This window comes from Bacillus rossius, chromosome 16 (assembly GCF_032445375.1).
Source record: "Bacillus rossius redtenbacheri isolate Brsri chromosome 16, Brsri_v3, whole genome shotgun sequence".
Taxonomy (NCBI): domain Eukaryota; kingdom Metazoa; phylum Arthropoda; class Insecta; order Phasmatodea; family Bacillidae; genus Bacillus; species Bacillus rossius.
This window is the reverse complement of record NC_086343.1, coordinates 27,920,331-27,946,383: the sequence shown is the minus strand read 5'-3', so window position 1 is coordinate 27,946,383 and position 26,053 is coordinate 27,920,331. Positions and strand designations below refer to the sequence as shown.

General features: G+C 38.2%; 1 protein-coding gene across 1 annotated transcript in view; it reads left to right on the top strand.

The window, feature by feature from the left end:
- The window catches only part of LOC134539929 (aldo-keto reductase family 1 member B1-like), a 63,085-nt gene that overhangs the window by 4,720 nt on the left and 32,312 nt on the right, over positions 1-26,053 (top strand). Inside the window, exon 2 of the mRNA XM_063382292.1 lies at positions 17,934-18,101. Coding sequence (XP_063238362.1) covers positions 17,934-18,101 — 168 coding nt within the window. The remainder of the gene's footprint in view (positions 1-17,933; positions 18,102-26,053) is intronic.

The window sequence follows — 26,053 nt, the reverse complement described above, 5'->3', positions numbered from 1 at the left end:
ATAGTGGCGTGTACATGTTTTCAGTATTTAGTAAGCTGGTCGGGCTTTGTACTGAAGATAAAAAGGAGAGAATAGAAGTAGTAGACAATGATGGGGAAAAAAAGGTGCGCGGGATCAGATATGAACGTGTGGGCTTGGGAAGAATATTGCCGTTGCCGAAAGCTAAGAGTAAAGGTGATTAATGAGTTAAAGTGTTTATTCGGTTATATTCAAATTTTCAGCCCATTACTTTTATGGAGTAAAACATTTTTTTAATGAATTCCAATACAGGATAAGAAAAGTGAAAGGTAAATATTAAGAGTAGCTAATCATTAGACTTGCGCATAATAGTTCGCGACCGGAAGCGCTCCTATTAAAAACGTTTACACAAAGAGGACAGCAAAATAAAATAAATAGTACATCTGAAAAGTAAAACATAAAGAAGCACTACACGACTGGGAACAAAAAAAAAGCACACACGTGCGAACTAGGTCGCTCTTTTAGTTCGTCCGCTCCCATCTAAAATTCAAAGACAGATCACAGATAGTTCGTTCGCTTTGCTACCGCTACTGCAGGCGATCTTCTCTGTATGAACCTCCTCAGTACCAATTTATCAGAAAAAAAATTTTGTACTCTGAGAAAATGTACAATATACTGTACATGCTATAATTATTATAATAATAAGAATATTTAAGGTTTCTTTGCTGGAACCTCTTCCAAAATTACTAGTTAGTCATAAAACCACTATCTGACGATTTATTTTTTACAAGTGCTTTCTTGGCATTAAAGCGTACCAGATTGGAATGTACAGTATAGTGTACATTCCCACTGAGGAGGTTTTATAGTAGTTATTTTTTATAATGATCAGTGTTGTGAACGCCTAGACTTTTATTCTTTTTTGGGTTATTATACATCAAATGAGTAAATAAAACAATAATTTACATAATTGGGTAAAATGGCGTATATAGGTAACAGTTGTTTTTAATCTTCACTTAACATATAATATAATCGAAAAATTTTAATTTATAAAAGGATTTATTTTATAGCTAGTTAAAGAAATATTATTTATGAAATGTGTTTATTTAAGTGAATAAAATTCAGTTTTATAAATATACAAATTTTAATTCTTTTTTTAAGTTTTAGAAATAATCAACAAAAAATGCGTTATTATTTACAGGCAACAAAATTACGTACATTATTAAGAAAAAAGACCCATTACTCTTTTAATTTGTTACCTTACAATTAGACATAGAAAAACTAATAAAAACTCTTAAGATTGTTTGCTAATATTGCTTAAGAATGTGTATGTTCATTAGTACCTATATATAATTCACTAAATATTAGCAAGTTCATCATCACTTAACATACACTATAATCGAAAAAATTTTAATATCTAAAAGCTATTATTGTTTGTCTGATTTTGTTTTGACATATATTTGTGTATGTTATCTGATAAGTTAGTTATAATATGTAAAAATAAGAAGGTTTTACTCTTTAAAAAATTGATGAGATTGTTAGGCATGGTCAGGGAATAAAAATGATTGTCCTGGAAAAGTCAGGGAAAAGTCAGGGAATTTATTCTGTACAGTTTGGTAGCCACCCTGAATAATTTTTAGACACGAAACCCCCCGGCCCATATTCTTGAGAACGCTCAAGGGACTTTCATTAACAACTTTATCTTAATTTTTCCGCCTTGGTAATATTATGTTTACCGCTCAGGTGTCATAGTTACTAATACATGGAAGACTAAAAGATTTCGCGCCATTTAAGGGCCCCGCCTACCCTGGCACACATGCGGTGCGCAGAGCTTCAGGAAAAACAACGCGATTTGATAACTACTCAAGATATCTGAGTGGGGATCTGCTTACGAAAAGCATTTAAGAGTTCGCTGAGGGCCGAAAAGTACTTTTGATTTTGGATTAAGTTTTTAAACTATATTTTTATAAGAGTTAAAATGGCTAAAACGCATTTTTTAAAAGTAATTTTAAGGCCGTTAAACAACCGGTACAGATTCTTGAAAGTACTTAAGGGACTTGCATTACCCCTTTATCTTCATTTCTCCGCCACATAATGTTACGGTCACCGCTCAATTTTCACAGTTATCCTGTGACGACGAGAAGACTGCGCGCCAGTTCAGAGCCTTGCTCTTAGAGGCGATACCGCGCTAGAAGCACCAGCCAACCTCCCACTTATCATCCCGCCTCACGGACACAGATACGCCCTTCTACTGGGCTTATTTCCATCTGTGATGGTACTTTTGGTGTGTGATGTAAATAAGTTCATACCTTGTCAACAGTTGTAGTCATGACACGGAAGTACTCGTAATTGCGTTTTGACTGTAGTAGTGTTGAGAAGTAGAACACAAATTGGCATTAGCTGTTTTATTTAGAAACTTATATTACATGTTTGGGTCAGTGGAAAGTTACAAAAAAAAGTCCTGGAAGATCTGGGAAATGTCAGGTAATTCTGTTAGTGGCTTTTCTGGACCACGATACGCTTTAAATCTTTGCCTTACTGCACGCCATGTTTTTTTTAATAATGAAATTCTTGCCATTACTGTCTTATCAAGGGGTTTACCTGTGACATTTATCACGGTAGGTCTCTTGCATTTGTATTCATTATGAACACATGCATGACAAATTTATACCGCTGTTACGTAACAACACTTATTGATGTGTGGCTCGAGCCACCGTTTAGTGTGGGTGTGTGTTTGTTTGTGTGTGTGTTTGTGTGTGTGTGTGTGTTGGTGTAGGTGTGTGTATGTGGGTGTGTATGTGGGTGTGGGTGTGTATATGTGGGTATGTGTATGTGGGAGTTGAATGTATGTGGGAGTTGTGTGTGTGTGGGTGTTGGTGTGTGGGTGTGTGTGGGGATGGGATGGGATTCGATGGGATGGGATGATAAGAGCGACGCTCGCTGGTGCTTCTAGCGCGGTGTCGCCTCTAAGCGCAAGGCTGTGGACTGGCGCGCGGTCTTCTCGCCCGGGGGGTTTGTTCTGAGTTACTCGGGAAAGGAGTTCCCGATCGTAAAACGACGATTATCGGAAGTGTTCGGTATTCTAAGTCACGTGTGGTGCCTCGATGCTCGGTGACCGCCGATAGGGGAGAGTCCGACTGCTACTAGGCTGTCGGAATCTGCCACTCGCTTTAGAGCATGGCGGCTTGGAAGCGTGGTGGCAACAGCTAACGTATTAAGCTGGATATACACTCATTCGCCGTTTAAGCACTGCTTGCATTATTCTTAAAGTTAATTTAAATGCATTTACGAACTTCTGTTTAGCTACCTATAATTCCAAATACAAACGACTCATTATATTTAGCTATAGGTTTTCTCATTCTACCATCTAAGAGGAAGAAGCGGCAGTGGGTGGCGAGCAACTGTAGTGTGAGACACTACGTGTATTTGTGGGCAGGTGGTGATGTTTGTTGGAACTGCTTTATCTCGGGACACTCGGCTCAGTCAACTTTGGACGAACCGGCGCCGTATCGGGCCACCTTATCAAACAGAACTTCGATCTCTTTACCTTGACCACGAGTGCTGCGCGGACGAGATAGCGGCCTGCCTCCTCTGGGGTGTGTGTGTAGTGAGGCGGGATGATAAGTGAGACGCTCGCTGGTATTTCTATCCCGGTAGCGCCTCTAAGCGCAAGACTCTGAACTGACGCGCAGTCTACTCGTCGTCACAGGAAATTTGAGCGGTGACCGTAACATTACGTGGACTAGAAATGAAGATAAAGGTGTAATGCAAGTCCCTTAAAAGTGCTTTCAAGAATCTGTGCTGGTTGTTGTACGCCTAAAAATTACCCTGAAAACATGCGTTTAAGCAGTTTTAACTCTTAAAAAAATACAGTTTAAAAACTTAATCCGAAATCAAAAGTACTTTTAGGCCCTCAGCGAACTCTTGAATGTTTTTCGTAAGCAAACCCCACTCGGATATCTTGAATAGTTTTGAAATCGCATTGTTTTTCCTCACCGTATGTGTGCCCGGGATGGCGGGGACCTTAACACTTGGCGAAGTGGCATTTCTCGCGGGTTGTTCTATAACGAGACCATTCCAACGTTCTTTTGAACCAACTTAGAAAGCTGAGATCAAAATCTAAATAGCGCTAAGGACCCGACGTGACCACTAAAAGTCACATTATTGTGAACATTAGATTTTTAACCACACGAATTGATCCACAGTGGAATTTTTTGTGCGTTTTCGCGATGTATCTTTATTACAAATTTTGCAGTTGTGAACAGAAATTTTCTTGATAGGTTTTTGCGGGGAAAATTTTCCGGAAATTCACCAGAAAGTTTTCTTCGAAACCGGAATACATGTGTGTGTATATGTATGTATATGTATATGTATATATATATATATATATATATATATATATAATTTTTAGGAGAAAATATTTGTGCCTTGACATGCCAAAAATTGGAATTAAATATTTTAAATTTAGAATTATAGCAAACGGAGGTAAAATCCAAGATGGCGGGGCCTAATCCCCCTTAAGGCTATTTGATCTGATTGATTGATACACTTGTACTTGGGCTTCCGCCCTACTCGCCAAATTTCTGAATCTTCTTTTAGTTCTCTTCCCTTTTCTTATTTCCAGTATCTTACCCTCAATCTCTTCCACTCCCGCCCCGTCCTCACCGGGAATACTCACCTTCCTCTTTGCGTTCTTCTCCACACTCTCTGAATCTTCCACCCATGATCCCTCCTCCCTCCAGACACCCCTTTGTTCAACCTGTGTCCCCCACGTGACTCCTCCGTGACGTCACTCCCGGTGGCTGATTGGTCGTCGCGTCGACACCAGCTGCTACGAGGGAGGAGTCCGTCCGCCGGACTGGCTTACGTGACTGCGGCTGTGTTTGGACGGCCACGAGCTTCCCTCCACCGCAGAAGACAATTCCAGCATCACACTACAAGCTTTGAATATATATACTGTATAGAAGTCGCCAGCCCAGGTTAAAATTTCTAATACGGTTTTGAGGTAGTTGGTTAATTCACCGCCGCAATCGCCACCATCTCTAGGGCATCGACTTGTAGTGGTCCCTAGCGGACAAGTGTCGAACTCTTCAAACACCCCTTCCCCCTCCTGTTGAACGACGTTGGGCTGCAGTGAATGATGGATGAGGGGTGAGGGAATGACAGCGGGCGACAGAGCTGCGCTCTAACGTGTAAATAACAACTAAGACGATACAGGGCGTTACGGCAGCGCACTGCAGCGGTGAAGTTCCCAAGCTGCTCATCATACGCTTCTGAAAAACGTAGAGTAAATCCTATCCACTCGCGACTTCTATACAGTATATATATTCAAAGCTACAAGCCAGCGCACACACAGGCCCGTGTGCCAAACCTATCCCACTATCCCACAAGACACGCGCCCCGCCCGTTCATTCTATCCCAATTCAGCCCCTTTTTTTGTTACCTGAAAGCAGGTTATCTAAAAGCCTGGGTGTCTTACTGCTATCACCGGCCACTGCACTGGAGGGGAAGAGTAAGCGAGCCCAACCGAGATTCTCCTTCCCTTCCCCTACCCCTGTCACGAGCAGAAGCTATAAGGTTGTGACGCCTTGACGGGTCCCAATTTTTCAAATATCTTACACCTATTGTATTTAACCAGCGCGGTAATTATAAGCAGGTGGTGAATGGGTAATTCTTCAAGCTAAAGCTAATAGTTTCCAGGAATAGGCCAGTTCTGAGGATACCCAACCATTTTTATTCTTTTTTTTTGTATTGTCGAGCTTCGAGCATGATTTATGATTTTGAGTGGACGTGGACAAGGCACTTGGATTGATTAAAATATCTTCAATTAATTTCTTACTTCATCACTCAAACAATTTTTTTATTAAAAAAATTAATAATATTTTTACCATTACAATATTTAAAGTTAATTACCGAAAACTGCTCAAATAGCACTATTTTACACCTTAAAATCAAATTTTTCCGGGGGAGGACCCCCGGCCCCGGTCTCGCACACACTAAATGCCCCGGATGGCAGTGTGATGTGTTTGGACGGCCTCAGTTGGCCATGCTCGGCCGAGTGTCGAGAATATATCTACAGCCAAGGACGCTGTTGGCGAAGTCGTCGTAAAAGAAAAACAAAAATGTTTCTACCGCGTTAATTCACGTTTCTGGCGTGTTTATTGTCGCGGCATCGTGCCTTGCCAGTTAGATAGGTCGTGGACTCTTTTCATTCACGCTGCAGTCCGCTGTGATGTTTCCCTCTTTCGTAACGTGTACAAGTTTCACATTTTCTCGACTACCAAGGTTCGTGCGCCTCTTAAATATCATTCTAAAGTACTAATTTGACGTGTATTGTCCTATCAAAATATTTATAAACAACGTTACTCCATTCGCACGAGAACACTTAGGTTACGTGATTTATTTACTCTTTTGTTTTATATCTGCCAGCACTGTACCTTCACTTGAGTGTGTTTCAAAACGCCTTTTAGTTCCGAAAATACGCATTTTTGCCTGCGTTTCTTTTATCAGTGGTTGAGCAAAAGATTTATGATGTTCATTTTTCAAATAATAATAATAATTTTACTTTTTGTGGCTTAAGAGATTAAATTAAATTTTAATAAAATATACTTGAAGTCATTAAAACATCAGAAGACCTTAAATAATCATAATATTTTACTTATGTTAAAAATATGCCCCTTTCCCTCGTTAAAATCCCGCGTCATACTTTTAAAGTTGCGTGACGTGTTTTGAAATACAAGTTGATGGCCATTTAATGTCTCATAGCACTAAAAACTAACAGTGCCGTGAAATATTCGAAACCAAATGCCAGATCTGCACTAACAAGTGCTGTGGGCAGGGGCACAATCTGGTTTTGTCTTGGTATTTAGAGACGGGTCGTTACTACAACACCGAAATACCACAACGCCGAACGTACAATAACGCCGAACGTACAATAACGCCGAATACCATAACGCCGAATGCCAAATTGACCGCAACGCTGACAGCTAGAAAACTGCTGTGTACCACAACGCCGAAATACAGTGGGTTCGAACCCATATCTTCCCGAATAAGAGTCCACCGGTTTAGTTTATCTCGTTCCTAAATTACTTCGCTTCTTAAACTTCGTTATTTTGTTCGTGGTTTTAAAAGAATTCATCAGTTAACTATGGTTAAATGTTCATAGACCTTATATAAATACAATCCGCAGTTATGTTTTTTTTTAGAAACTTTAAAGTAGATTTATATTTCAACATTAACATAAACAATGAACTTGTGATTGCGAGTTGCAGTTTTGAATTAAGCAGTTCGTATGTAGCTTTTGTCTTAATTTTTTATTTTTTTTTTTAGTTTTTAGGGTATCATTTACAAAAGAAAAAAATTATATTTCCCCGAGAAATAACAGAAACGTTTGTGTTTGAGTGTTTTGAGAACCTAGATTTTATTGATTTGTTAGTAGTATACTTAAATAACAACAAAGTGTCCTGTAAAAGACTACACAAAACTGGTGTTTTAAAATTGTATGTCACATGATTTCATGCTTACACTTCATCCCAACATTAAAATATATTTTAGCCTAGAGGTTTGTAAAATCATTAATAAACTATCAAATAATGTTATTACATTAATTGAAGTTAAATTAACGAAGGATTTCAAAACTAAAAGCAAAAACATTAGGAAACTATTCATTAATTAGTTAAAAGGCAGTAAAATTTATATGAGCGGTTTTAAGTACCTACTCGCAGGTGATGTTTATCTTCTAACCTCGGTAGCAAGCAAATTCATGTGTTTTCATGTTGCAAAATACACTAATAACACGAAACTCGGTCACGAAATTTAACATAGAATTCTTTAAAATCATTTTGAGCGTGATAAATATATGAAAACGGGTGTTTTAAAACATTTCTGGACGCTAATCACACGCAGTTTCCGCACCCGCCGCTAGAATTCGCTGCCGTAGAAGCTACGTCGACTATCGAATCATTCGATTAGCAGAGCGAAATTTTAAACTAGATAATAGAACGTCTCCGATAAAAGCGAAAAAAGACTTGAAATAAATACTAACCCCTGGCTTTGGAGCTGATTTTCAACAAGGAATTTTATATTGAAATACTGCCCGTTTTGTTAAAATTCGTTAAAAAATGTAATGCTTTAAAGTTTAAGTTTGTCTTTGTGAACTTCGGTTCGTGCCATTCGCCACAAACGGCAGCACCATTGTTACACATTTCCGTTCCTTAACTTCCGTCGCATTCACGAAATTACTTCTGCCGGGTGCCGTATACTGGGAACTAAAAATTTTACACACAAATAAAATTTTTAATTTTTATCTGCAGTGTTGACAAAAAAAAATCTATTGGTTTGCAAAGAATTGTTCGTTAAAATTGTATCTTATTGCGCACATTCTCGTCTGCAAAGACGTTCATAATTAATTGGCGGATGTAGCTGCAGATTACGCAACGTGTGCTTGGCGATCGATCGGATGGGATTGTTCGGTGTTCGATTATTAAACAGTGAATGAATAAAGCAGCCGGTTTCAAGCAACTTCATGTTCGCTGTGAATCTGCGTGGCCTTGCACGAAGAACAATTCTTCTCTGCTTCTTCAGATTGTCGTTCCGCAGATGATCTCGCCAAAACGTCAAACGTTGAACTCTGAGTGGATTTATTTTCATGTACACGCAGCTTACAAACAGAAAGGACGTGTGTCTAATCGACGCAGCGTGAACCAAATGAATCTATAAATACAAAACTGCATTCAGTGGGAAACTAACCGTGAAAGGATATCCGAATTCTATATACGCTAAAACAAAATATGCTGTACCGACAAAGAAATAAACTTTTCGGCAGTCATTTGCTTTCAGACAATTTTCAAATTTTTACGCATTCAAGTCTAAATCATTCGGCAGCAAGCGATAAACATGAAAAGACGTGGACAAGATGCTGGATAAGCAACGTACTTAAACATTTTTACTAAAAGATAGCGCATTTTCAGAAGCGCGCTGTACATCGAAAAAGTATCGATAACATTATTACATCAGTTACGTAACTTCGAATGTAGGCGATGGGTCTTAGATTAGTTTAATTAATTTTTTTTCATCCGTTAGATATTTTATATTTAAAGTCAATTGTTACACGATTGCATATCATACCATAATGTCACAAAAAAATCTTTTATTTGTTTTTGTAATCTCCCAAGGGCGAACTGTCAGATTGAAAGCAACTAGTAAATGTCGAGGCAGATTGTTTTGTAACTTAACCTACTTGCTGAGTAAGACAGCCCTTTTTGTTGCGAAATTATGTTACACGTGGCATTTTTTTTTCATATTAGTGATTTGAATTTACACTTTAAGAGCCCTGCCGACCTGGGCACACACACGGAAAGAAAAAGAAAAAAGAAACTCGTGGTTTGAAAACTGCTCAAGATATCCGAGTGGCGTCTGTTTACGAAAAGCATTTTGAGAATATACTAAGAGCGGTTGAGTAGCTATATTTCCGTATTGTTAGAGACCGGAAAAATTCGCGGGTTCAATGACCTTTAGGATAGACTCCAATATCCTTTACACATTTACACACTCGGGCAAATGCCAACTGTTCATTGGCTGCTGACTTGTGAGTCGTCACGACTGGGTGACCTGTTATTCGACACTTCTATGAGTGAGGGTCTGTAATTGGCCCTCAGTCCTCCAGATTAACAGTGGACCAATGGCAGAAGCAGCACTAAGGTATAATTATTTGAATTTTAGCATAGCACGCAATGAACCCGCGAATTTTTCAGGTCTCTACGTATTGTGTTCTTAACCGTATATTTTTCGAAGAGAAAATGGCAAAAAAAAAAAAGTGTGTTTTCAGAATAATTTTTAGGCATGAAACGTCCGGTACAGATTCTTGAAAACACCCAAGGGACTAGCAGTATACATTTGTCTACTTTTCTCCGTCATAAAATGTTATGGTCGCCGCAGTATACCATTGTCTAGATTTATTCGTCATAAAATGTTGATTTCGCCCTTCAGATCTCGTAATTATGCTATGCACGACGAGAAGACTGCGCGCCAGTTCAAAGCCTTGCGCTTGAAGGCCATATCGCGCTAGAAGCACCAGCCATTGTCTTGATTTTTACACGTATTATGGCTATAGTAAGTTATTTTGGGGAGGGAAATGCATAGATTAAAATCAGAAAATTTATTGTCGTGAAAGTAAGAGTCGCTGGCATTCTGACGCGTGTTTTGTGGTTCTTCCTTTAGCAAAACTGTTGAATCAGCAGAACTGCTGTACATATTTATTGTAAATTAATAAATTTTTACGCGTACAAATTAAATTTTGCTTGGAAATAGATGGCGACAAAAATAAATTACAGCCGAAGATGTATTTATTTATTAGTATTGTTTTTCTATACAAGGTTGTGTTGTCGAAAGAATTTAAGCTTCCTTCTTAGACTTCACTAATAGTTTCTCACTAAATATAGGCTGAGGACGCATCCTTATTATGTATTCTGAAACATCTTAATGTATCCAAGATTATTCTGTTGCTGATAAGAGTTCGGTTGACGCTTACGGCCCTGTCACACGATGGAAGTTTCGCTGTGAGGATATATCTGGACTGCGTTGCTAGCTGCCGTGCAGGTTATAGCAGACAGCTGGCCCTTTTGGAGGAAGGGTTCTTTTTTTTTTTTTTACAATGGATCGGTGCAATTTTCTGTGGAAGGTTTGTTTTGTGAGCCAATCAGGTAGGTGGCGCTCCAAGTTATTTGAATTGTTTGATTAAAGCGGAAAATATCTGGAATCCTAAAGCTGTTACGGCTTTATACAGTAATTTCGGTGAAAGCACGTGTTTGTTTAACACAAAATCAACGAACTGCCACAGTAAAATCGTACGAAATATGGCCTTGACAGGTATAGCAAAATATGTGTGTGAAGTGGCCGAAAAATTAAGGACACAATTGTCTCGGAGAGTATGAAAATACAGGCGTCGAAGAAAAGTGTCTGTTCTTCAAACGAAGTTTGTTTAGAAATTTACTATTGGTGTTATAAAGCAATTTGTTTACTAACTCGTCTCTCGCACGCACGATCAGTAAGGCCTACACCAGTTATGTTCTACGCGTAACCGCCACTTTTGCAACAGGAATGCAAGGCCACGTCTTAGGTTTCGTAAAAAAATATTTTATCGCAGCCTGTGTGAAACCGTCTCTGGCTTGTAAACCTGTCGCGGAATTATTGCCAACGTCTTCCCTCTGCCTGTTCTTCGCACTGCACTCAAGGTTGTCCCGTCTTGTGTGTCGGTCGAATGACAAAAAAGACGGCTGTTGATTGGTCACCGAACACGCGTGTTGCCCCGGCTGCCCAAGGCCGCAGCTGCCAGGAGTTGAGTTTCGACGCGGCCTTGCGGGTTTCAGTGGTGGGTTTTGTTGGGGAAAACATTTTCCTACGTCCCGCGTCCGTCCACACGAAGCAGCATTATTCTGGTGCTTGCTCTGCTTGCTGACTCGACACGTTGGCATTTCCCCTCGCCCCCTTTTCCCCCCTTTCCATTTCGTGACCCAATTGAGCGGGTTCCTGTTGACAAACTGGTTTCCAGGTTACACCGAGTACATTGGAGGTACTAGCAACAAAGGCGAGGGCGTGAAAAATAACTTAGCGGTAAAAGCTGAAACTGCAAATAAAAATTTTACAAATAAATTGTTATGCTACATATTTTTTTATCTGGTGTCACATATAAACTTTTTTTTTAAATAAATTTGAAACACGTTACCCCCTCCCCCATACATCGGTTTAATGCTTATGATTTTTTTTTCTGAAAGAATAAAGTTATTTTCGTCATAATAATGTTGGTACATTGATGTATTAAAGGTAGACATAAATTGATCCTTAACGGGTACACAGGCTGTCATATGTCGGACTGACGTTGACGCGAATGTTTTCGCACACGAATATTGGAGTTGTCCGGTAGGTCGACGAAGGGACTCCTACGATTCACAAAGCTTTTTCAACACGCCCGAATACTTGCCTTCGTGTGTCTTCGAGATTTTTTTTTGATGTGAATAAGTTTTTAAAATTGCTTCCATAGTGGGAGGCAATTCGAAAAACGAATGGTAGCAAAATCGGGGGATACAGTTTGGTGTTGCAGCCACATATCTATCATCTCCATCCAATATTTAATTACACCACTGGATAGCTAAAAGGACCAAAGAATTCGTTACGCTAAGTGAGGACTGTGACGCATCGCGCGCGGTGGAGAGGTAAGCGCCGCCATTTTGAGGTCATTTTGCTGCGTTTCGAGATTTTCATTTAGTGTAACTTTTGACTCTGGGAAGCTACGACGTTCGTTTGAGTTTCAATCTTCAGCTCTCGTCAAAATCTATTGATTGCCTATGTAAAACAATAGTGTAAAATAGTTACAGTGAATATATTTGGTGTTGAAATAAAAATATATATAATAAAAAATATATAATGTCGGCCTATACACGTGAAAAAGTCAATCAAGGCAATACAATGATACCAATAAAACACCATATGACAGACTGAAGCAGTGCCGGGAACGTAAAAGAATGAATACGGCCGAGCGGATCAACGACGGTGCCAGTACATCTGCAGCTGGGGCGGTTAGATTATGCAAGAGGATGATGACCTCTTAGGGCCGGTTTCACCAACAGAGATAAACTTAATGGAAAATCGAGATATTTTTATAGAGATAAAAAGTTAAACTTGAATTTTAATCGCGATGATCTTGTGTCCGTTTCACCACGACTTATCCTCTTCCCAGATAATCGAGATAATAATATCTCGATATTCATTATAAAATCCCGATTTTCTTTTTGAAATCTCGATGTTCGGAAGAAAAGTAAACAAATATCGCGAGTAGGTTTGTTGTTATTCAAGTCGTGTAGCGATAATAAAGATAATGGAAGCTAAAGAAAACACTTGTTCCGCCAAAAAACCACGAAATAAGAATTTATCACCAGAAGAAAAAATTGTTTTGTTAGATTTGGTGACAGAACATTTTAACATAATTGAAAATAAGCGCACGGATGCAGTAACACAACAGAACAAATTGAAACAGTGGCAAATTATTGCAAGTAGTTTCAACTGTGTGTCAGGAGTCCATCACAGGTCTGCAGATAACCTGAAATCTGTTTGGGAAAATCTGAAGAAGACGACACGGAAACAGTATGCAGACGAAAAAGTTCAGATGGTAACTGGGACAGGTATGTTTTGTATAAAAATATTTTCAACTTGTATTACAAAATGTAACATTTTATTTTGTGACTTACTATACAGAAGTGAAAGGAAGTGGTTTAATATATTTTTACAAATGGCAATGTACATTGACAATTAATTAAATTAAATTGTATACATTGTTTTTTTCAGGTGGAGGACCCCCCACAAAGTGTACAAATGACCCTATTTTGGGCCGCGTTTATACTTTAATAAAACCTGTAGTTAAAGGACACAATAATATCTTTGACTCAGACTCAGATGCAGTAATGGTCAATACATTACAATGCATAAGTAAGTACAGTATTCCTACAAATTAATGGTTTTTCATAGCCTTCTCCTTCAATACATTTTTCTGTGTAGTAAATGATGTAGATGATTGATTAAAATAATTTTGATCAGTTTCATTCTTACATAAAAGAAGTCGCATATTTGGTCGAACATTGGAAATGTTAGACCTATATGTATTATTTTGTTAAACCGTTAAGTTGTTGTGCTTATAACATCACATGTGAACTAACCAGAATAGTATTGTTCCAGGTGAATCAAACAACACAAAAGAAAATGCAGTCGTAGAGCTGGAAATAGGTTCGATGGTGGACATTGCTACCCTGGAGACTCAAACTAGTGTAAAGTAGCAGACATAACAAAGCAGTTTAAAATGTTAATAACATTAACATAACAAAGAAACTTAACAGTACGATGAATGTTTACATTTTTCACATAACAGTGTCTTCTTTTTTTTTTCAGCAGACACTTCTTAATGGAGACTGGTCCCACTACACTCCCTCAATGCTCAGAGGCCCCATATGTCCTGCTCTTGTACCACAAAATAATGCCAGTTCAACATCATCAGTTTCACCAGTGATATTCCCTTGTGTCAAAGAAACGGTTATGGTAAGCACTGAGCAAGGCAACTGTGAAAGTACTTCAAGAGACCATATTCCCGATAATAGTAACAATGTTGCAAAATCAGTCCTTGAGTGTCAGTTGCCAAACATCGCGGAGAAGTCTTCCTGGACTCAGAGACGGCGGCCAAAATTGCAGTCCAGCAAGAACAATGAAATAAGTGCCCTCCATAAAGCTAAAATTGAACTAATTGAATTATGTAAGAAATATGCAACAGAAGAAAATGAAGCTATGAAAGAACTGTGTCAAGTGAGATTGCAACAAGAACAAGAAAGGCTGAATCATGAAAAGCTACAGACTGAATTTATGACTCTACAGATTAAAAAAACTAAAGAAAGAATTGGATGGTTTATAATTTTATGTTTTATGTAATTTGTATACAATTGTTCTTTTTAACTCTATTTACAATGAGCATTTCAAAGCGTCTGATTTCGTATATTTGTAATGAAACCTAGTTGTATTGAAAATCATTATCTATATATATTTTTGATATTTGTAGCATTACTAATTATTTGACTAATAACAATTATACATAAAACCATTTTACAGTTTTTGTCCCTTGATCCTTGCTGCAACATCTTCACGAATTTGTTGATGATTTTTTCTCGAGGCCATCTACAACAAACTGAGACAACAAAAATTATTAAATATGATAGGAGTTTGTATATGCAATCGGATAAATTTAATATTATTTGTTCTTACCTTCTGAAATAGTTCTCAATTAATGACCGTCTCACTACATCATATCTGGCCCTTCTCTCCACATTTCCTTCTTGATCCCTAATGTAACCTTCCTCCAGCAGTTCAGTCCACGGTTTTTCACAAATAATGTTAGGATCATCTGGTGGAATTTCTTCGCCGGCTCGTATCAAAATATTATGCAGCACTGCAGTTGCCACAATGATTGGGAAAGCATTCTCTAGGCTGACTTTCAGTCCTAAAGCTAAGACTGGAAAGCGCCGTTTCCAGCATCCAAACATTCGTTCTACTGGATTCCTAGATCGTATTTGCGATTCGTTGTAAAGATGTTCCTGACGACTTGTGGGATTGTTCAATGGAGACATTAGATATTTGTTACAACCATAGCCTGAATCCACAAGCAACACCGAATCTCCATATGCTCCTCTTTCAAAGAATGCTCTTCTATTACTGTTATTAAAGACTGTACTATCGTGTGTGGATCCAGGCCATCTGGCAACAATATCTTTGAATTCCACATTTGGGTCACAAATGGCTTGAATATTGATAGAAAAGTACCCTTTTCTATTTCTGTACAACTCTGCATTTTATCCTCCTGAAAACAAATATTTTCTGTACTAACAATATGCCTTGACATATCATTCACTTTGAACCTATGCTCAATGATATTCTTAACAAACCTGGTGACTGTATTCTGACATGGGTGCAATCCATTGCACCAATAGCCCTGGGAAATTTTGCAATCTGATAAAATTTCATTTGGGCCGAATGAATTTCTTCTCTGGTCTCAGGAAATCTTATGAATTGAGGCCGAAGAGCAGCGATTGCGCAACTAACCCTGTGGATTATTCTGTGTGCTGTGGGTTTACTACAACCAACGTAGTCCCCAACAGACAGCTGGTTACATCCCGTTGCATAAAAACGAAGTGTTGCAAGAAGTTGATTCATGGGTGAAACTGACATGTTCCTAAAAGTAAAAATAAATACTGTTAGTAATCTAGATTTAATTAGAAAATTTAAATGGATGTTTAGAATCAAATAAACCTACCTGTCAGAAGGGAACTCTAGTTGGTTTTCAATATGTTCAAGTACAAACATAGCCGATTGTTTAGAAAGACGAAAGTGAATCTTGAAATCATCCTCGTCATACAATTCAAAATAATCGCTTCTTTCCTGAATCCATCGTGGCCGACGTTCGCGAAAATGTTCTTCATCATCACTGTCCTCAAGAATTAAATTATACATCGCCCGAGCCATATTTCCTCCAAAAATATTATGCATGCTGTGATGTGTTTGTTTATTTTTACATCTTTATCCAGATATTCTCACTTTATCCACCAAATTCCGAGGTTTAAGTATTCTATCTCGATAATATCAGAAAATCGAGATAAAGTGTGTGATGAAACACAACAACTAGAACATCGAGATATTTTTGTACTTTATCTCGATAAAATAGCATTAGCCCTGTTGGTGAAACCGGCCCTTAGTGTTCGAACATTATTATAACATACATTGATACATAAAATAGCGTAATTGATATTTTGAATAGAACATATTACCTGTTACGTACACGTGTTCACGTACAACACACGGCCGTGTCCATGACACAGCCACACCCCATTTTTTTTTTTTTATGATTTCAGGGGGGAGGGATATATATCCCCCCTCCCATACCCAGCTAAGTTCCCCATTTGCTCGTGCCACTTCGTGGTCGGAATTAAAAAATATATATAACTTTGGCCGTGAGGCACAAGGCAAACAAAAAATCTAGCTTCCTTTTAGTACAGGCTGAAAAAACATCTTTGTAACAACTGCTTACCATGACCACTTAGCCGCTACCCTACTGCTTGAATCTGTGATTGTGCGAGTGACTGGTTTGAATGTAGTAGCACCTATTTTAATGATACTATTTACTGTATGTTTAATCACTTTCCTTTTTATGTATGTCTATGTTTATTTTTAAATACTTTAAATTAGTTATGATTTGAACCTTTTGTAATAGTTAATATTTGAACATTAAGTTAAAATTTTAATTTGTTCTCTTAATATTTAGTCAACATCTGCTTATATCATGCTTAATTTTTAATATTCCACTATTTGATGTAATTGCAGAAAAGTGGTTAAGTGTAACCAATAAAGACGATAAATAAATAAATAAATAAATATTATAAAGCTGAAGAGTTTGTTTGTTTGTTTGTTTGTTTGAACGCCCTAATCTCAGGAACCACTGGTCCGATTTGAAAAAACTCTTTCAGTGTTGGATAGTACATTTATCGAGGAAGGCTATATGCTATATTATATTATCAATAACATTAGGGATCCTCACTAAAAGTCCAATTTAGAATCAAATGCGTTGGAGGGGGTTAGATACAACATGCAGTACACGTACGAAGTGTGTGTTGACAATGCCGCAGGCGCTAGAAGTTTATTTCCTATTGCATATTAACATTGTTGCCACGCACTAGATGCCTTATCATTCTTAATTTTCTCATACAAGTAAAAAATACCCGTGTGATATTAACAACAAAGCAATCAGTACCCTCATATAGAATACATAGAGATAGTGTGAGGTATATATGTAGATATATAGAGATAAATACAGATAGAAAGATACATAGATATATAGGAGTATAGATGTAGATAGAGATAAATATATATTTAGAGACATGGATTGATTATTTGTATATGTGTAACTACTTCAAACATATTACAAAACAAAACTGAATGAGGCATTGCAATGCATGCCGAGCATTAGCTAGATAATGGAATATTTTCAATATTAGTAATCCCTTATTTTTCAGTTTTTTTTTCTATATTGCTTCATAGAGTCTAGATTATATACAGACCAGGTAAATAACTATAAACTGGCAGAACAACGTCTGTCGGGATCTGAAAGTGATATAAATTATTTTGCACACTTGACATTCAAATTAAGAAGACAATTACTAACTACATCTGATCTCTTAAACAGTTCCCCTTCACCCTGTGTTCAGCCCGGGCAACGCTGGGTACTGCAGCTAGTAAATAAATAAAGGTCAAGTTTGACAGTAACAAGTCCACTTGCGATGTTTCAACTACTTTGCACTAGCAGTTAGGAAACTGGATGTGTGTGGCAACTCTCGCAGTTGTTGCAGCAGTTGTCAAGGTGCGGTGTGTTTGACGGCGTGTGTGTGTGCGTGTTGCAGTCGAAGCCCGGCGAGGTGGAGCAGGCCGTGAAGGACGCCATAGACGCCGGCTACCGCCACATCGACGGCGCGCACGTGTACGGCAACGAGAAGGAGGTGGGCGCCGGCATCCGGGCCAAGATCTCCGAGGGCGTCGTCAAGCGCGAGGACCTGTTCGTCACCAGCAAGGTGGGGGGTCACTCACTGGCCGGGGGGTGTGGCCTTCTTCTCACACACGAGAGAGCCGTTCGCCCGATCGTGCAGCTTCGGGATTTTATTTGTTCATTGTAAATAAATATGGCGGTGTTGATAAAAGGAAAGACCATAAACAAGGCAACGGTATTTTATTTGTAATTGTTTTTAGAGGAAAATACCCAATTGAAGAAACGTACTTCGTGGATTTGTATATTTTTCATACCGTATAAAATCTAGGAAGTCTTCTATGTCTTACACAAATATTCTCGGGACGCCCCATATTCCGTGAATGTTTATTTTGGACAACTCATGATAACTAATGGTCAATCAGGTTAGGTTAGCTACATTATAAATACTTTAAAACATTGTGGACGGTTGATCTGGTTAGGATAGCTACATTAAAGATACTGTGAAGTCATGTAAACGGTTTCCTAGCGCTGGATAGCTACATATTAAAAAGTTATTTGCTAAGCAACCATAAAATGATTTTACAGTATTTTTAATGTAGCTATACTTACCTAATACAACCAACCATCCACAATGTTTTAAAGTATTTATAATGTAGCTAACCTATCATAATCGACCTCAAAATTTAATGCCACACCGGTTTATACAATGAGATGGAACGGCGTATGACATGAGTAAGCTACATCCCAAATAAACACACCTGTTGTGGCACGGAAAAAAAAGCGAGCAGGAACTTCGGGTGTGAAATGAAGGCTTCCCCAGTTGCAGCTCGCCCTGCGGCGGTGTTGCCCGATCAGAGCAACAAGTCTTGAGTTCCGGTACTGACATGGGAAGCCAGTAGAAGCTGGACGTACTTCCGTCAGGTCACTGGCTCTCTTGTTCTTCTGAGGGGTTCCAGAGATGTGGTAGACTGGAGTAGGTACTTTTTAGGATGGGCATTCCTACGAGTCAACCATGTGGTGATCCAGCCCCGACGGGAGTAGTTACATCCACGAGCAGAAGTCTGCTAGCATATAGTGAGTAAAGTACTGTTACAAATTGGACACTGAATGCTTTTGAATCTCAGCGTTTTTTCTCTCGTAATAATAGTGCTACAAGAACTTGAATGCGGTTTTTCATGTTTTTAATATACAGAAAAAAAGTTGATTTTATAAATGATGTGTGTTATTCATAAACTATGTTTAAATGTTATCCCTGTATGTAGGTATTTAGTTAATAGTCAAAATGTGTATAAAATCTGTATGAGGAAACTAGGTATTTTTTTTCTTTAGCATGTGAAGTAGCAGCCTTAAAGTTTTTTTTTCTATGGCTGTGTATCATTTAGCCGCTATAAAGATGGGAGATTGAAGGAAAGTATAGCTATTGTATTTAACCTTTTGTCCGTGTGCATATCACATTGACGAATATGTCTCAAAAATTGCTATCAATAAATGATATTTCTTGCAATTAGCACACTGATCACTTTCATGCTTCATGTTGTCTTTTAAAGATTCAACGCGTGATAAAAAAAAATTAAATTCTCAAAGAAAAAATTAAACCATAAAAAAAGATTGAAAGAAAATTGTTTGCTAATATAGTAACATAGTAACTTAAAACAGTTTAAGTACTTTTAGAGCGTTAGATACATTACATTAAACGCTTCAGATGTTTCTAAATCCTATCCTCGGACAGCATTCACCGGTTCAATAGTCCTGAATTGAGTGGATGGAATCCAATAAATATTTGATCCGTGTGAAAGGGCCATGACTGTGTACCCGGGGCACTCACGGGAGAGGCCTGTGTCGTGTGAAGTGTTTCAAATTTGACAGTTTAAAAAAAAAATGTACAAGCTGTCCCCATTTCCCAGCTGTCACTTGCAAAACAACACATGCTGTTTGTCCACGAACACTTGACAGCCACAAAAAAGGTTGCTTACAAATGCACTACAGTGGCAGAAAGACAAGGAAGCAGAAGGCGTATTCAGGTCAAAATGGATATGGATTGTGATTTTTGAGGGGGGGGGGGGGGGGGCGATTGGTTAGGAATTCAACGCCTACCACGATGCCACAAAAAAATCCAACAAACATAATTTTTTGGTACTTTTACTAGAGATTACTTTGGAGACCTGTTTCCAAGAAATAGTTTGAATTCTACAAGAATTTTTTTTTTTATAATTCGTAACACATTAACACATTGCTGTGGTTATTTTTGCGCATATGAAAAACGTTTTCGCAAACAATACTGACTTTTTTTTGTCGCGTTTACGAATATTAGTGCGCAGTTTTTTTAAAATCTTATTGATATTTTATTCAAACATACTTTTTTTTTAAAACCATGGAAAAGATAATCGAATGTACAACATTTGGGCTTTATTTTGTTTTGTTATGCTTATTAATGTGCCCAGTGAATGCTGGAACTAATTTATAGGTCCTGGGACAACACAATGCACACATTCCGGGGCAAGAATCATAACCCAGTATTACTGCAATACAGTTTTATTTCATGTGATTGTAAAAATTTACAAATATCTATAATCATAAATGATTCATTTCATTTCCATCTACAATTTTTTTTTTTTTTTTTAACTTTGCAGGTTTGTAGTTCTTTACAGACTTATCACAAATGACGCAGTGTGGACGTAGTGTGTACTTTGCTGTTAGTTTTTTTTTTCTCCAAAGTGTTGAAACACCCAACTTGTTGAAAAGGAGGGGGCGGATTGCCTTTCTTGCACTCGCCTCTGGTCGGGAAGCCTTCTTTTCACAGACGAGAGAGCCAAACGCCCGATCGTGCATCTTCGGTTTTTTTTTTTTGTTCATTGTAACAGGTTAGGTTAGCTACATTATAAATACTTTAAAACATTGGACGGTTGATTTGGTTAGGATAGCTACACTAAAGATACTGTGAAATCATGTGAACGGTTTATTAGCACTGGATAGCTACATATTAAAAAGTTATTTGCTAAGCAACCATAAAATGATTTTACAGTATTTTTAATGTAGCTAAGGGGTCGTCCATTAATCACGTGATGTATTTTTAGCAAATTTTTAACCCCCCCCCACCCCCCTAGTGATTTGTGGTGAGGTTTTAGACTTAACCCCCCCCCCCCCCCAATAAATCACGTGTATTTTTTTGGTACAAAATATTTTCAAAAATTTCAGAATATTATCTTTAAATATAGGTGTAATCTAATTTAATTCTAGAAAATTAAGCATAGTGATAAAAATGTCCAGACACACATTAAGGTTGCAGGTTTATTCTCACTGGCATAAAAATAATAAAGGAAAGGCTTATATGTGATATACGCATGTATTCGGCGCCAAAATCACAGTCTTACTGGCGACTGGCAAGCCGAGCCGGGTGGTTCATGTTGCGGCGGGCGGGGATATTGTTGCCTGGCTACGGCGAGTCAAGGTCACGCGTCGCTTTTAGGTTTAGTATAAATCGGGCGAAAAAATAAATACACGTGATATCTCTCTACACCCCCCCTCCCCCATTGTGATATTTCGTGATTTTTCCCTCCCCCCTCCCCCCCCCCCCCTTTTCGAGCCTCACTTGATTAATGGACGATCCCTAACCTATCATAATCGACCGCAGAATTTAATGCCACACCGGTTTATACAATGCGATAGAACGGGAGGAAAAAAAAAGCGAGCATGAACTTCGGGTGTGGTTCTCTCGTTTGTGAAGGCTTTCCAGCGCCGTGCCAGCCCGTGTGCGCCGCGACCAGTGGGCGGGGGTTCGCCGCAGACAGCACCGGAAGTGGTCCGACGCGGAATGTGCCGACTGTCAACTGTGACTCGCCTTTTCCGGTTCCCAAGCCCGGCGGTTGAGCGACGCCAAGTGGCGGCGGGAAGCCTTCATTTCACCCGAAGTTCCCCGAAGTTCATGCTCGCTTTTTTTTTTCTCCTGTTCTATCTCATTGTATAAACCGGCGTGGCATTAAATTCTGCGGTCGATTAGGATAGGTTAGCTGCATTATAAATAGGCACTTTAAAACATTGTGGATGGTTGGTTATATTAGGTAAGTATAGCTACATTAAAAATACTCGTACTGTAAAATCATTTTATGGTCGCTTAGCAAATAACTTTTTAATATGTAGCTCTCCAGGGCTGGGAAACCGTTTAGGTACATGATTTCACAGTATCTTCAATGTTGCTATCCTAACCAAATCAACCGTCCACAATGTTTTAAAGTATTTATAATGTAGCTAACCTAACCTTTTACAATGAAAAAAAAAAAAACCCGAAGATGCACGATCGGACGTTTGGCTCTCTCGTTTGTGAAAAGAAGGCTTCCCTTACTGAAGCTACCTGCCACCAAGTGGCGCTGTTGGCGTGTTTGAGGGGGTTGGGTGGTGTTGACACGTATCAGCAAGGATAATAATAGCATTAGACCATGCAAGATACCTGGCCAGCCTTTAGTAAACACAAAACGCGTTTTTCACATCACCATCTCCTATTACTAAAGTAAATGAATTCGCATGGAAAATATTCGTTGTTGCACGTCAGTGTAAACGTCAAGCATTATATTAAGTTATATGCTACTAGCCATGTGCGCGTTGGGAAAGTATTTGATCCTAATTTTTTGATGAATTACAAAAAAAAAAAAAAAAAAAAAAAAAAACTGATACATCTTTCATTTGTAAACAGAAGCCAAAACACCCAATTTCCGTAGTTCTAACTTCAAAAATGACAAAACTTCCATACAAACTTTCAGTCCCCATTGAACCACATTTAGGGGATGAATTTTCAAAAATCTTTTCTTAGTGATCACCTACGTTCCATAAGGAACTCTAAGCAAAATTTCGCGTTTCTCGACCCGCCGGTTTAAGTTGTGCCGTGTCTTAACATTAAGTCGGTGCTTTATGTGTAATATTATACGAGTAAATAATTTTAATGGCCTAAAATTCTGGGGTGAAACCAATACTACTACTCTCTCTCCTCCCTACCAACTAAACATCCACAAAACCACCTGAGGCCTGTGCATGGAATTTTGTTAAAGAAGGCTACTTAAAACTTTAAAATTATAGGCTCGCTGCTAGTCTTGATATGTGCGTGCTGGTCTCGCCATAAGCGCTCTAGGGATTTTGAGCAAATAATAATAACTTTTTAGGCTCGTTCCCCAATGACGTGAAATTTTACGTTTCACTGTCTGTCTCGAGACTTCAACAATATACGGAATCTTTACAAATGGCTGCCAATGAGATTAAATTTCATCGTTATGAAAAAATTTTCTTCAATTTTTTTAAAATTTATTTTTAGATAAGCGAACATAACACGGTAAGGATACACATATATAATAAAAAAAATGGTTGTCTGTAAAGTCGGTTTACGGACGATAGTTAAACTTGACGTCATAACAAAAAATTGATTAAATGATTGCATACTTTTATGAATAAAATTGAATCATTTTTATTGAATTATCACTATTTTGAATGGATACAAAGAAGGAGTGAAATGAAATCTACAATTAAATTGATAAATTTACTTTTATTTGCACTCATTAATTCAAATATGTTTATTCCTTTAACGAAGAGATTATTTTAACCATAACTTTTACACATATTTGCTATTTAACTTCTTCCAATCTGTGTTATTCTGTTAAGGATAGGACGATGATAGGAAAATTAGGAAATGAATGGGAGTGTTTCAACTTTAATGTGCTTCGAAAAAGTTAAATCGATGGTTCCAATCGAGTGGAAGAGAGATAGATGCGGCGCAAGCGTACAATGAGCGTAACGGGACAATGAGCGTAACGGAACACTTTCGTGCGTGCAGCCGGCGCACAGTGGAGTATTTGTACCGAAATCCTGGCCAAAAATATTTTTTTGATTATTTGAAGTCAAACAGTATAGACGACTTTTTGTGAACTATTTTTGCAATAAAACACTTAAATGAAGCTCTTGTGCACCAAAGAACAACTGAATTCAACAATAAAATAAAAGCAAAGCCTATTAAGTGGAAAGCTATTCACATTGCTGATTCATTTTACATTTACTTCTGTATTCATACCAGTCTTTATAGATGATAAGTTATTTACAAAAATGAGTTCAGTTTATTCTCAGCCTTCATTGTAATTTCTTGTGTCTTTATGATGAACGCGCACTGTGTTAATCCGAGTCTTCAGAGCTACAGCTACGGTTCTCCTCTGCTTCCTCGTAATTATATTCAGCTTCTTCATCGCACCCATCTTCGCTTATTTTGGTAGAACGAATTTCAGCCATCTCTGGCAGAAGAAGCTCCAGAGTCTCGCTGCTATATGGCTTAGTTGTTTTCCTTCGCCTCTGTGTAGAGCAGCTCAAAAAAGGATCACTGGTTAACAGCAGCCTATTGAGGACATCTCTGTTGCACACTTCTCTGTTAAATTTTCGGGAATACTTCGTCCTGTACATCCGGAAATGTTTGTTCCTAGCCTCAGCAGCTTCTTCTGATAGCTGGCCTATAGGCAGAATAGCTTCTTTAATAACTGCAGCTCCGTGCATCAATACTTTGTGCATTGTTGGACTCATGGGATGCCAACTATAGAGGCTCACATATAGCTTGGCTGTTTCATAAGCATACTTATGAAATTTCGTCTCATCAATATGGTGCCCACTTGAAATAGCTTCCAATATTACTTTTAATCTTTTAATAAGTTCAACATTCACGCCAGTAATTCGTGATGCAGTTACTGGTTCTGCAAAGAAGCATCTTGATGTGTTCCCATCATTCGTAGTTCCAAATCCTTGCTTTGGAACATCAACCAATAATCCAAGTTCGTCTTTAAGCATCTTTTGAATGTTCTTTTTAGTATCCGCAACAATTCTCTTCTGTTCTTTACTTCTTGCTTGCCAAATGCTAATTGGTATTCTGTATGACAAACGCAAAATTGATTCCAAAAACCTGATCCGTGTGTGCAAAGGGGACAGTCCAAACGTTAAAGTATTGGGGTTTTCTGTGAAATCCTTACATAATTTATTAAAATCTTTTTATGTAGATCCACTGATGTAACACCTCATTGTCGATGTCGTACCAGTTGCAGCATTGCAGACTTTTCCGTCAACCATTGTTAACAGTAAAGTGTGTAGAATTTTCACAGCTCCATGAAAACTTGGCACTTCTGTTTCTTTCAATGTTTTTATTTGTTCCTGAATGTACTTAATTTCATCAAGAGTAACATCTGCAGTTTCATGTACAAAACGGATGCGAATTGGCCTACTACATAATCTTGTGGAGGAAGGTGTTGGGTTCTGCCATATAATTTTTTTTCTCTGTATGGTTATTAGCAATTAATTTTATGGGCACACATGAGCTTTGAAAAATATTGGCATCACTATCAGCTATGTTTTCAAATTTTTGTTTGAACTGTGTTTGCTGAGAACCATCGCACCCCCAGATTGAGATTAATTCCAAATTTTGTTTTTCTTCTGACGACAGTACCTGTAACACTTCTTCTAAGTATTTGCATAACCTTGAAGAGGTGTGATCCAATAAAGACTGTAACTTAACTTCTGCTTTTGTTTCAGAAACGACAATGGAGTCTTCGCTTGGGTAACATTCTTTTTTTGCTTTTGTGAGCAGTGAATAGCGAGGGTAAACATTTTTGTTTGCACTATAAATTACTTGATATTGCTGTTTTGTTAATTCCGCTTGAACAAAAATAGACAATGCTTCTGAAGGGTTGTGTTTTTTTACTGAATTTCTGTTTGACAATATATTTGTTTTAATTTTACTAGCCCTTGTTGGAGTCTCAGTGATTTTTTTCATTAAATCAGCAGCATCAGAATTTCCTGAAACTCTGTGATTCATTGATGCAGCATATGTTAGTTCTTCAGGGGTGAACTGTTGTCTGGAGTTCTTCTGTTTTCCTGCGTTTTGTCCTCTCACTTGACTCAATGAAGTCCTTCGTAGGACGACCGCGACCTGAGGTAGTTGATGAAAAGTTGGGCACCTTAATGGTATGCGATATCCATGTAACATTGATCTGGAGAAACCGTTCCTCTTTGTTATTAGCTAAAGAC